Genomic DNA, 14,321 nt, shown 5'->3' with positions numbered 1-14,321 from the left:
AGAAAGTGGATAAGGAAAAGTTATTTACTTATTCCCATAATACAAGAACTAGAGGTCACCAAATGAAATTAATAGGCAGCAGGTTTAAAAGAAATAAAAGGAAGTTCTTCTTCACGCAGCGCACAGTCAACTTGTGGAACTCCTTACCTGAGGAGGTTGTGAAGGCTAGGACTATAACAGCGTTTAAAAGAGAACTGGATATATTCATGGTGGTTAAGTCCATAAATGGCTATTAGCCAGGATGGGTAAGGAATGGTGTCCCTAGCCTCTGTTTGTCAGAGGATGGAGATGAATGGCAGGAGAGAGATCCCTTGATCATTGCCTGTTAGGTTCACTCCCTCTGGGGCACCTGGCATTGATCACTGTCGGTAGACAGATACTGGGCTAGAGGGACCTTCGGTCTCACCTGGTATGGCCGTTCTTATGTTATGTTCTTATGTTCTTATGAATAATTCTCTCAAAATGGTATACGCAATTGCAGCGAATCTCAGTCCCTATAGGATTTTGTCTCTGTGACATTAAATTGTATTAAAATTGTGGTGTTTTTTTAACAGTTTTCTTCTCTACCTATCTAATATTATGTTTCCTTGTTTGGTTGCCAGGGATATTGCTCTTATTGTAAAGAAATAATATACATTTTACTATTACCCTGCATTTGGAATATTGAAATAAACTGGGTTAAAGCAAATAGCAATAACCAATGCCAAATGTCTTAGATCACTATAAAGGGAAACAATATGGCTACACAACAAATTTTCAGTCTCCTACCTGTCCAGATCTTGTATTTTCACACACATAAATCTCATAGTGTTTTGGAAATTCTGGAGCATGGTCATTAACATCAAGAACTTGAACATACACAGTTACTTCAGAAACTTGTTCTGGATTTCCTAAATAAAAGGAGAAAAGGATGTTAAGAATCAATATTTACAGTCTAACCCGCTGCATATTTTCAAGAAACAAGGCTATTCAAATTTTCTTTTAAGTGATGACAGTCTTCAGCTGAGAAGGAAATCCTTACTGATGCCCACAGATATTGTTCAAAATATTATATTGGGTATTCCAATCCATTGTGCTGTAATATTATTTTAGCAAGGTAACACCTCTGATTATAAGATTGTAGCTCTAACCAAGAAGAATTTCTGATATTGTAAGTCATTTGGAGAAGCAGCCAAAATTGTAAAGCAGAATCTCTCTTTATTAATTATTATTATTATTTTATTTTATTCTGTTAACTCATTGTCTAAAAAATACGCTCCTACAAACCACCATGTTTTTAAAAAAGGCAATTAACTTCAAAGCTGTTTTTAATCATCCACAATGCTTTCTATATTAAATGTTGGATTTGTATTATAAATTGATTTATTTTTTAAAAGGAAACTATGGGACCTGATACTACAAGCTGGTCAACAGTTGTACCAGCAGAGAGCTCCATAGAATGTAACAGGGCTTTGCCCATGTAGAACATCGTAGAGTACTAGAGCCATGGATGCCATTAGAGCTGGTCTTATTTGACATTTCATAACTTTGGGCATAAACAAATTTCACCAAAATTCCCACTGTTTCAAATATATCCTACCAGCTCTAGCCATAAATCAATCAGGATGGATGCACCATCCTCTGGTTCATGTCCACAGGTTGAGAAACTATTCTAGAGAACTGAGGCCCATGGGTAACAACATATCCACAAGCCCCCAAGCACATAGATGGGTGCAGAAACCTGAATATTTTCAAACTTTCTTGAACTAGCACCTTTGTCTTTGTCCCTGCCAGCAGGTATATGGCATCTTGGGGAGCAATTACCACACAGGTGGGGTGCCAATTAATTTCTTTATTAAAGGAAAAAGGAAGTGGTGGGAATTTAACAAGGAAATACGATGGGATGGGGTGTATAGGGTGTTTACAATAGACAATGATTGGGGGGAGGATTCTTATTGAACAGTGTAGGGAGTTCTAACAGTGGGGTACAGTAAGTGGGGTTCAGCACAATGGGATACAGTACAGTCAGTAAGCGTATCAAAAAGAAATGCAAAATAAAATGGTAGCTTCTATATAAAATGGTCAACAATCTTAGATAGAATGTATTAAGTGGTTAGTGGCCTTATACACAATGTAACACAATGATATCAATGCAAATACAAAGTATATCAGAAAAGTGGAAGCAACCAATGGGGTGTTATAATTACAAGTAAAATGTGAATCAGAGTGCAATAATACAATATGGGTGATAAGTGAAATTATGCAATGTAATGGTATAAAAGAAAAGTAATGACTTAATTTGTGAGGCTAGGACAGCAGATAATCTGCAAGAGTGTACCTAAAGGCTGGGTCAAGGAACAGGAGGGGGGAGGGGAGTGAATGATTAGTGGCAACTGATGAGAGGAGAGTGCGGCTGGAAGCGGCGAGAGACTCTGAAGCCCTGCGGGGTAAGGACAATGGAGCAGTGTGATGGTGATCTTTGGTAGGGGAGGGGCAGCAGAGAAGTGTAAAGAAGGGCTAGAGAGAGGTTTAAGCAACAAGCAGACACCAAAAACAAAGGGAAAAAAAGCAGCAAAGGGTTTGGGAAGTTTCACAGGGGGAGAAGCAGCAAGGGGTTTGGGGAGTTCGGAGGGTGATTTAGACACGGGGGGGGGGCGGAAGCAGCAAGGAGTTGGGAAGTTCGGAGAGAGTGCAGATGGGGGGGAAAAGCAGCAAAGGGTTATACCAGGGAGACACGGAGGAGCACACAGAGGGGGAGATTGGAGCGGGGGAAAAACAGACACGGGAAAGTTCAGGGAGAGATCGGGACAGCGGGAAGACGAATTTAAGCAGCAAAAACCTTATCTATCTTAACCAATGACTAGGCAAAACAACAAATATCACAATTCTAAGCAAAACTATAACAAGCAACTCTACGGAGCAACAAAACAGTAAACTGTAACAAGGCAGGTGAACTTACAAGCTCTACAATCTTAACAAACTATGACTTATTACACTAAAAAAACAAAACCTATGGTGCACCTTATGCTATGGGGAAGTTACAGAGGGCAGAGTGGTATGTGCCCCGGATACAGCTCCCAAGGAAGCCAAGGGATGGTGGCTGCAGCAGTGGATACAGCTGAAAGCAGGGAGCAGAGCTTAGCAGCGGCACAAGCTTATTTTTAGCAGCAAAGCGCAGCGGAGCTTAAGAGAGGTTTTAAGACACAGACCAAGGTTTAGCTTGAGTTTGTGTGCTAGGGAAACAGAGCCAGCAGCTAAAGTAATAAAATAAAAGTATAGAAAGTTTCTACCAGTTCCCAAGGCAGCAGCAAAGGCAGAAGCAGCAGCAAGATCAGAAGAAGCCAGGAGGGCTCGGTACAGTCTCAATAATCAGGTAGCAATTCATTCTTCGTGGGGGGGGTTCAGAAACTGGGGGTATGCTCAAAAATAAAACGAGAGCAGAGAAAGGACCCCTCAAAACCCCTGGCTGATCAGACCAGGCAGTAATGCAGGAACCTTTCTGATGTTTGTTTCAAAAATGTCTGTTTTTAAAGGCAAACTTAGGCAGTTTCCTGCCAGTAATCCTGATAGGCTCCCTCTGTCACAGGGAAGGAGGCACAGGGAAAAACTGCAGGTGAGCACAGAAACATGTCTGGGCAGAGTCCTGTGCAATAGGTGACTCAAAAGCACATAAGGCCTATGACTCATCTCCAGGATCTTAAAAACACAATAGGTCTTGCAGCTCTGGACATTGCCTGCCCTACACCGAGCCCAGGTTCAACGAGGTGATAACAGGACTAACCCTTTGAACAGGGCTGTGGTCCCATTTAGCACACAGCACAAGTGGCCATCCCTTTGAGAAGGGTCTTGTCTACATGCATACGTTGTACCATTTTAACTATATTGATACCACCGCCCTAGTGTGGGTACAGTTATACTGGTGTAACTGCACTTATAACTTTATCTGGTATGGAAAGGGGATTTAACTACACTTGTATAGGACATCTTTTACTGGTATAACTGTGTCCACACTAGTGGGTTGTGATGCTTCCTGGGGGTAACCAGGGTTGAGAGGCATCTTTCTACCACTTGCAATTAGCATGAGGAAGCTTTATCTGTGCCTGCCATGTGTCAGCTCCCTGACTCCACTGGCCAGAAGAAACACAAGCACTCCCCTCCTAGCCAAAGCAGGATCTACTTTCCCCAAGTAGGTTAGTGATAGACTTGCTACAACCCCTCTGAGCATCTCCCTCGAGTGTTCAAGCCTTGGTCCATTAGAAACAGACTTCACAGATTTGCTGCTTCCAAAGTAGCAGCTTACAATTTTCCTCTTAGATCGCAGCACTCCTTAACACACAACACTTAGATATGTTCATAGTGAAACCAAGCAAAAGTTTATTTAACAAAAAGTAAAGATTCAAATGATAGCAAGTAGAAATATTGGAAACAAATGATGATTACATATAAAATAAAATCATAACTCACATTCAGGAACTTAGATTTATTTAATTTCCCACTTTCATGTTTTACAGATGAATGCTCACCCCAACAACCTTGCAGTGATTTTCAACCAGGATTGATTTTCCATTCATGAGATAAGTAACACGCTGCCAGTTTGCCTCCTCAGTGAAAGATGCCAGGGGGTACTTCTGCTCCCCTGAAACACTCTAACAATCCACTGTCTTTACTCGTAAATAATATTCCCTCCTGCTGCTTTATATCTTCCTGTAAATATCCTCTCTCGTATAGTTCACAATCTCTTGCTTCAAATTTTAGCTCAATATGTAAATAGAGCTATAATGTGAAGCAGGCAAGACACAATTCCCAGCCAGTGAGATAGCGTCTATTACCCTCTGCCTAGAAGGAACTTGTATGAGGCATGTCACCATGTTTACCCAAACTCCAAGGCACTGAGAACATAATTTCCAGTATAGATACCCAGCTCATTAGCTATTATCTGTACATTCGTTTTGAGATAATTATGATGCCCAGTGAGCTACTGGCTCTCAGCAGAAATCTCACATGCCATACTTTTGTGAATTATTGTGCACATATTTGACCCAGGGGATCCCATTCCCTCACCCAGTTGGCACAAAGAAGTTCCTGGGTCGCAGGGTATTGGTATAACTACTCTATTAAAAAAAATCACACCCTAATCAAAATAGTTATACTGGTACATAGTCTGTATGCAAATCAGATCTAGAAATATTCTTGCTAATTTATTAAAAGATTCACAGAATGTCTCCTATAGTCAATAAGAGTAGGGCAGTTGAGGTTGATCAACAACTTTTGGAAGCACTCTTCACATTACTGGATCAAACCTCTACTGAGAGAAAGAGACATACTCAAGAGTGTACATGTCACAGGCACCCTAATAAACATACCCACTTTGGCCCCAGTACAGCAAAGCACTTGAGCACATAAATAGTCCCACTGAAGTCAACAGGAATACTAATGTGCTTAAATCCAGGTGCTTTATTGGATCAGGAGCTTAAGCATAATATTTTCCAATGAATAGAACCATTGTAGTACATTCTTGTTGATGAATGGCACAACCTGGTCTGTCTAAATAGCATGATTGATATTGGCAAGACCCTTCACAGTAGTTGACAATGCAAACTGTTAGGTGCTAGCATAAGCTGCCTGCTGACTAGCCTTCCCAACAGGCTACTTCCTCTACTCAGGAAAATGAGTCAAAAGGACCATAAAGATCAACAGCAAAACAAACAAACAAACAAATTTTTAAATGTGCAGCTCACTAGTTTCTTACAACAAACATTGGAATCTGAGCGGATGACTTCTGAGTCTTCTGCAAGAGGGAATGGTATCAGAAATAACAACTGTAAATAAATCAGATCAGATCTGTAACTGGTGAGTAGAGGCAGAGCCACATTGAAACCAATGGAGCTGGGGTGATATATGGTAAGCCTTAATAGGAGGCATCAAAGTTCATGATAACTCTTTATATTAACCCCTTCATATCTTTCTTGAAATATTTCTTTTTGAGATGAAATTTCTCATGCTTAATGTTAATAAGAATTGATCAGGAATGCATTAATAAAATTGGTTGGGCTAGTTTTTTTACGTAATATATGCATAGAAAAAATAATCATGATTCTTAAAAACAATTTTGACACTGCAGCCCTCACCATATTTGCTACAGGTATGTGGTGAGGAGATTTGGCTGGGATGGCAGAGGAAATACATCTCTGGGTTCCTGGCTAGCTTAGGAGGGAATAGCAGTGCCTCTCACTCATCCCTCCTGACAGCTTCATGGGCAGAGCTTGAGTGGAGCAGGGGGATTTTAGTTCCTGCCCTCAGAGCCTGATTGGCCCATTTATAGGCTGCATGGGCATCTCATTGGTCTGCAAATGTGAGTGTGGGAAGTTTATTTTGCTCCTCTTGGCCATGAACTACCATTCACACCTGTTTTCTTTCCCCAGTTAGTTACCCTTCTATTGGGTGTTTTTAGGTGTTTCTCTGTTTCTACTGGTAGATTTCCAACTTTTCTCTGAGCTTTTGGCCAGAACCATCCCACATTGCAATTTGGCAGCTAGCCAGAACTAGCTAGCTAGCTAGTTCTCACCTTCCTCAGAGAACAGAAGATTTTTTTCTTGAGAGGAAATATTGTACTATTGAGTTATTTGTCACAGCTGTGTAATAGCTGTCCAGGGCATGTTAACTGAGGTAGCAGGGGGAACAGAGTTGCTTCTGCACTCCCAGGCACTGGTCAGGTGGCATTTGGCTAGACCATTGCATGGCAAGGGAAAGACTTCAATATCTATGCAGAAAGACACACCTCTTGTCTCACCACTTATCCATTGCACAAGAAAATGAGGATGTCTGCATCTGAGCATAGCTATATTACTCAGCTCCTACGATACGATAAGCAGAACATTTACTAAGCAGAACACAGTCTGCAGGAGGGAAAGAGAAAGCTGAGAGACAGCTAGATTCCAAGATATTCAGAGAGTCACAGTAACAGCGTGGCTGGTGTCCAGGAAGGTTCTTTAGGAAAAAAAAAAAAAGATTGTAACAGTAATTATTGGAGACCAAACTGGCCAAATCATGCAGAAATCAAAACAAAGTTTGCTAACATCATGTGATTGCCCCAGTGATAAAATCCTATCCAATAGGTGCTCAAGAAGTTCTGGACTCTCAAAGGCCAATCCAAAGTGAGGTAGGCAAAAAAAAAAAGCCTAGGACTAATCATGATGCCAAGAGGAATATGCACTTGGGAAGAAACAGAGGGCTCTAAGGAAAACAATAAGTCATTTATACTCAACATAACAAAGTAAAGATATCTCAGTCATCACTTTGTAAACCAAAAAGGATTTCAAAGTAATTCATTGTTATTAACAGAAGCTGTAAGAAAGAGAGTGAAACAGTTGTGATACTGCTGATTAATTGAGAAGAGTATGTGATGGATTGTAACAATTTAGCTAAGGCAGAGGGAGTGGACTTGCTTCACAGTAGCACAGACATGCACCACACCATGCCTGAAAGAGGATGTCCACTATTGTCCAGAGTCATTCCAGAGCCAGAAACAGTGTGAAAGAGAAGAGGAATATGGGTAAAACTTCCCAGAATCTTCTCTGTTGCTGTGACTGACTGGAGTCACCCTATGTGTTGGCAGTGGCATTTTTTATCAGACTGGAAGGAGTGAGGTTGTGTGTGTGTGTGTGTTTGTAATAGGAAGCAAACAGAAGAGTGTTGTGCTAAAAGCATTAATTAAAATGAGAAACAAAGAAAATGTTACAGATGGAATCCTGGCCTGACTGAAGTCAATGGCAAAATTCCCACTGACTATTATAGGGCCAGGTTTTCATGCTGAGTATTGGGCTGGAGGGAGTAGAGAGTGTTTCAAAGATAGAAATGTGATTTAAATGAAAAAATATATATATTTGGAATTATAGGAAGATGCCCAAACTTAGTCTGAGTAGCTTGACTTTTAGGAGTACTGAGCACCCAGCAGCTCCTATTGACTTCAATGGAAGCTGCTGGTTACTCAGCCTTTTTGAAAACCAGGCTCCGCATTTAGGGGCCTACCTATGAACTTAGGACCATATCTATAAGCATCCATTTTTGAAAATATTGACCTAAATAATTATACTGTGTATTGAATCAGGTAGTGAAATGTGAACATTGCTGGGAGAAATGCATTAAAGTGCTCCATCAGGGAAAAGAATTCCTTGGAAACCTAAGACAAAAAGAGAGAAACAAGGCAGTGAGTATTTCCCTCTCCACAATAAGCTCACTTGTAAATAAAATTTAAATGAAAAAAAATCAGATCACTTACTTGATTAGGCTGAGCCAGGTTGCAACTGTGTGTTCTCCCACCTCATTTCCTAGTGGAGATGAGCGGGAAGGAAGTATTGAATGATAATGCTAAAAGGTAACAATATAAAAGAACTGTATATAAATTGACAGGTTAATCTAAAAAATCACACTTATTAGACAAAACTGGAGTGGTGAGTTAAATCCTTTACCTTCCATGCTTAAGAGCTGAAGAGTGTTGTGAATTCTGTAGTCAAAAGAAAATTCTGACGCTCAGTATAAAAGGTGTGGTGTGCTGAACTATTCAGGACAAATGGTCCTTTCTGCTATTTCTTACTGGTAACTACTTAGAGCTGGTAGTGAACCACACCTCTGGACATGCAAAGAAATAACAAATTAGAGTCAAAGTTGTCCCATGTTTCAGTCAGCTGTTACCATCAGAAATACTTGATGGAGATTTATACTTCAATTGACAGAAATAGGAGGCAGAAAACATTTTGGCCCCTAATGACCTTCCTTTTGTGAATGAACAAATCACCTTCAAGTCAGTTTGGTGACTCAAGTTTTCTTGTTCTGTTTGTATTATTAGGTGCTATTATTTCTGGTTTGAATTGTGTACTCTGTGTAGGCAGATTAACACCTACCAAGAGACAGAAAATACTGGGCTTGATTCACTCTTGAGTTGGAACTCCACTCAGCGCACGATGGAGGCAGGGTCATTAAGCAGCTAGTTCTGGCTCTGAGAATCTCAAGGTCAGACCTGGTACAAATAGACAAACCATATGTTGTGCCACTGATGCACGCTTCTTAATGGAACTTACATCGTCCCTGTGCCCCGCAGCCCCCTCGACTGAGAAATGGTGGGCGATGGAGGCCTGACTATGGTGCAGATGCCAGGACACTTATGGGATTTGAAGCTGGATTTATGCCACCTGGTTGGTGCAAAGAGGCTGTAACCGTGCATGGCCCATATGGGATGAAATCCGAGTTCCACTGTCATCAATGGTAGTTTTGCCATTGGCATCAATGGAGCCAAAATTTCACCTGTAATTTCTTTGTTTTTCAAGAAAAGATTGCTAAGTACACAGGATAGACATGATGATTATATTTCAGGTGTTCAATGTTATTAATTGATATAGTAAATCATCTTCAAGCATATCCAAACCAATGTGAAACACCTTTAATACCTCTGGATATGATCTTATTAAATGGTGACCATATTATCATTAAAGAGCTGGAGAATAAATATAGCAAAATGAGAAGGGCTCCCTCCTCTTACAACACATATCTTAATATTTCTTGACATTGAAACCCTTGGCATTTCTTCTGCTTCAGGAGACATTTATTCAATTGTAACATCTGGTTCTCTCCCTTTTTAGTATTTAGCTAAACAGAAAAGTCACAATCCTAGACTGAAGTCATCCTGCAATGTTTCCATAGACCTATTCAAGGTATGACAAAAATATCCCAGAGGTGCTTTCCATTCCACCACATCACCCGCCAGCTGTCCAACAAAGTGAAAAAGAAGATACATTTGTGTTTAAAAACTCACAGATAAACCAAGAAGTCAAACAAGACTATCAATTCAAAAATATAAAATGAGGATTGTAGTAAATATTGCTACCAACTTCACTATATTAAGCTATATTGCATCTACTATTCTGATATATATATATATATATATATATATATATATATATATATATATGGGGAATGCTTTCTTATGGGGAATATATGGAATTAACATATTTCTAAAGGTTGTCTCTGTCACCAGAGAGAAGAAACTGGTCCAATAAAAGATATTACCTCACCACCTTGTCTTACTCATATTTCTAAATAATCATCATAAAAAAACAAATTTATATGACACAATGTCTGAACCACATGCTAGTTGTTAAAAATGCATGGCAATAAGTAGCAGATCCATTGATATCCTCCTATTTTGTTGACCTTTTCTCTTCCTGTGGATGATGTGATTAATTTTAACTAGGAAGAAACACATTTTGTCATGTCCAGTTCCAAATTAGCCAGCAAACATTTTCCATAATGTTGTCTCAAAAATAGGGCAGCTGGATAACTGAAAGCACAAACAGAAGCAATTTGCATTTGACTTTCAGACAAAAAACTGACAGGTGAAATCTATATAAAGGATGCTTCCCAGATTTAATTGTCACTGTAGAGAAGTCTAGCTGATTTAGGCCCGACATTAACCATTAATTTGAAATACAGGTTTCTGACTGGTGTTAAATTAGACCCTGGCTAATTTTACACTAGTCAAAAATCTGGAGTGAAATTAACCAGGGTCTAATTTAACATAAGATCTTGCACTGGGGGAGCAATTCATATGCTTCAGTATAACTTGAAAGTGTTAGAGTCTCCATCTAATTACAATTTCTTCTTTTTCTTCTTTTTTTATAAGATCATCTTTTATGAAAGAGCACAAGACCTTGGAGCTCAAAAACATCCTGCTTCCACTGAACTCATCACTTTAATAATACTCCTTAATGTAACAAGAAACAGCAATATAATGAGAAAGTAGCATGTATTGTCCATTTAAAAGAAGGGATGTTCAGATAATAATTACACTAAGTGCATGCAGGATATAGAACATAGTGTTCCTTAAATTCTTACTCACTCATTTCTGTGGCTGTAACAGTTATGTTGTGCCAAGCAGCTGTCTCTCGGTCCAGAAGCTTATTTATAATGATTGTTCCACTGTGTGCATTGATGCTGAACAATCTCTTTAAATACGTGCTGTGGACAATAGAATACCTGCACCAAAAAAGTAAAGAGATTCCCTAATACTGAAATGTTCCATCTGAAACAAGGACTTATAAAGCTATTGTCAATTGAGAAAATAGCTGTGGATACGTACATGTAAATGCGTGCAGCAGCAACTTAGAAATTATGAAAAATGTACACTTATTTAAAATTCACTGCTGCCAAGATCAAAGCTCTTCTTTTCATAAACCTAAATATGCCTCAGATCTATATTAATGTGAACTGAGTCTAAAATGCATTATTCATTCTTATTTCTAAGTCGGTGTCACAGCAGGTGAATGACTTGGTTGAAAAGAAACAGCAAAAATGCCACTTGTGAAATGAATAACACTGGCAACTAAGTAGAGGTATAATAGTAAATCTATTTTATTGTTGCTGACATGTTATGATGTCAAAGGAATGAGCATTAGGCAAAAAGAGAGGCATCTGACTATCTATAACAAGATGTCTGCTAACCTCAGGTACAAAATCCAAAAGTGAGAAATGATTGTAACGAGCCCAACTTGGAGCTCCACCGCAACAGCCATCATTTGAAAAGCTCTGCATGCCATGTTCATATACACACATACAAAATGCAGGTGGAATGATAGTTAAATTCTTATCATTGGCTACATATGTGTGACTATGAAAAAAAGCAGAGTGTGAAGTCAAATACATAAATTAGAATGGCAGATATTTTTAAATTATTGGATTTTTTTTAAAAAAAGATAAAACTAAATGTGTGGCTTTATTCATAAGGCACAGTAGGTGGCTATTTCTGGATGTGAAATTTGCGCAAACTCAGAAATTCTGCATTGGTCCTGTTCAGAATACCCGTACTTAACAATTCCCTCTTGTTCTCCAGCTTTCATTTTGCTTGATAAAGCCTTTATATTACAAATTGACACTTAGGACTCCTCTCTGATAGCCCTTACTAAATGCCAGTGCCTGGATGACTTTCTAACTTTTAATTTATAGTTATCATGCAGCCTGTGTGAAAATCAGTAAAATATTAAATCCAATAACTACCATAATAGATTGTCATCTGTTCACTTCAGTTTAGCAAGAGGCTTCTCAATGTCTCTTTTATAAACTCTTATTTCAGGGATTTGTAACTCAGCTTCCAACATACTTCATTTGAGAGTATCCTCTCATCCTCCCTCCCCACACAATCTTTTCTTGTTGTTGTTTCTGTTTTTTTTTTTTCTGATTTCAGACTTTTGTTTGTTTTAAATATACTTTATTAATTATAACATATACTGCTGTTTGCAAACTGGTGTCCATAATGGCAATCAGGCCTGGTTTTGTTTTGTTTTGTATGATAAGAAAACACTGACAGCTGAGTTGTTATTGAATAACTGGCTGTATATGCATATACTTTCCCCAGAACATACATGTATATGTTTTAAAATCATAGTTAATGCATGCTGGGAAATGAAATGTTCCATCTTAAGGGAAGTCTATGGTGCAATAAACCTGCTTAAACATTGCTTGATTGGGGCAATAGATACACATGTACATCACAGCAACCCCTAGAGAAATATTTTATTTTGAAAAAATATACTATACAAATGTTATAAATATTCACAGTATTTACATGTTTTGGTACAGATGCTATAATTCTCCAAGCAAAAAAAAAACAAGCGTTTTGAAAAATTCTGTACATGTTGTACTTTGTTAACTTAATTTTACCCCAGGATAAGTCAATATAATAGGAAACTAGTATTTAAAAAGACAAAAATTTTGGAAATCTATAGTCTATTGAAGCATAGATGATAATAGAGTATGTCAGCTATAAAGAACTTGAAAACTTAATCCATACTAGTGGATTATTTTGCACTAAACTAGTTTATCCTGTACCTTACTTTGTCTAAATTAAATGGTGTTCAATGATGTCAAGTGACTCTACAAGCTATTTTAATTATAAATCATATGCTAAAGATGAATCAATTGTGTCCTGCTGCAAGATACAGTGAAACTATTTTGTGAAATACATAGTTTGTAGAATCATTGACTACAACATTTCACTATGGGGAAAATACCAGTCCTTGAAAGCTAAAAGAGGAGGGAACTGGTACAATTATGTTACACAAAGCTGGCTCAATCCCGGCTGTGGGAGTAGACGCTGTTCCTACCCAAGTCTAAAACAGCACTGCACTACAATATTTCCCTCTGCCCCTCTCTAAAGGAAATTTTGGGTAGCAGACTGGAGTAGGGATAGGGGCATAGCCAGTGGATCAGCAATTATACAGAACACAGTGACATCTGTGCTACTGCAGACCTGAGGTTTTAGCTGTGGACATGGCACCACAGTTCTGCTGTTGCTCCATATCCTCTACAGGGCCACTATTTGATCTATTTTTCCATTCACTGAGTAGTATGAAGAATTGATTTACAAAACCCATTTATTCAGGCTTTGTGCAGGGGTCAGGATTAAGCCCAGAGGGAAGGAAGTGACATTTTACTATTCCAGACTATTTGCTTTAAGGCTATCACAACGTGGGTGAACTTTAGTTCATTCATGATGCACAGACCTGTGGAATGCAAAAGAGTCCCCTGGAAATTTTTCTCACTTAAATAGTCTTGAGGCCCTTTTGAAAATCTCAACCCTGGTTTTTAAATCACTTCCTCATAGCATACCTATTTACATTTTACAGTGTGTACCTGATGGGACTGTTGGCATTGTCTGGATCTCTGGCAGTTATAGCACCAACAAAGGAGCCATTTGTGGCCCCTTCAGCGATTTCCATCACATAGTTTTGTGAGGTGAAAACTGGAGGCTCATCAGCATCTTCCACACTGATCTTGATAATGGTTGTGTCTTCAAAGGGCCCTTCTTTCATAAAATGGTCATCCATTTGCCTGTTAATAGCTTTTACTCTAATACTGTATCTCCTTTTGCTCTCAAAATCCACTCTCTGTAGACAAACAAAGTTGGAAGTGGAATATTTTTTTTTTTTTTTTTTTTTTAGAATTTGAAAATTAATAATACATTAGTGACTGATGTAAGATTAAAGACAAGACATAGTGGTACACTTCTATTGGGAATGTTTTAAAAGCAGTTACATGCATATATACACATTGCAATAACAGATTAATTATTAATCTATGTCTTACTTTAGTTTGCTTTCACTATTAAGGATTGATTTCCTTGGTTTGCTCTGATGTTATGATTTAATAGTATTATAATGGATGCCATACTTTACTTTGTCACATGTTTAATGTAGGTTATGCACTTAATGCCTTTATTTCACATGTAGAGTTAACACTATACAATAGAGCATATACATTTTAATGTAGAATAAAGGGAATTAATTAACTTTCAG

At 38.5% G+C, this 14,321-nt stretch overlaps 1 protein-coding gene across 1 annotated transcript in view; it reads right to left on the bottom strand.

Moving 5' to 3' along the window:
* The window catches only part of CDH19 (cadherin 19), a 186,172-nt gene that overhangs the window by 18,894 nt on the left and 152,957 nt on the right, over positions 1 to 14,321 (bottom strand). The window contains 3 exon segments of the mRNA XM_030552677.1: positions 769 to 890; positions 10,871 to 11,007; positions 13,660 to 13,913. Of these exon segments, the coding sequence (XP_030408537.1) occupies positions 769 to 890; positions 10,871 to 11,007; positions 13,660 to 13,913 (513 nt within the window).

Source organism: Gopherus evgoodei, chromosome 2, assembly GCF_007399415.2.
Source record: "Gopherus evgoodei ecotype Sinaloan lineage chromosome 2, rGopEvg1_v1.p, whole genome shotgun sequence".
NCBI lineage: Eukaryota > Metazoa > Chordata > Testudines > Testudinidae > Gopherus > Gopherus evgoodei.
Note: the sequence above shows the minus strand (reverse complement) of the source record. Positions and strands in the feature narration are given on the sequence as shown.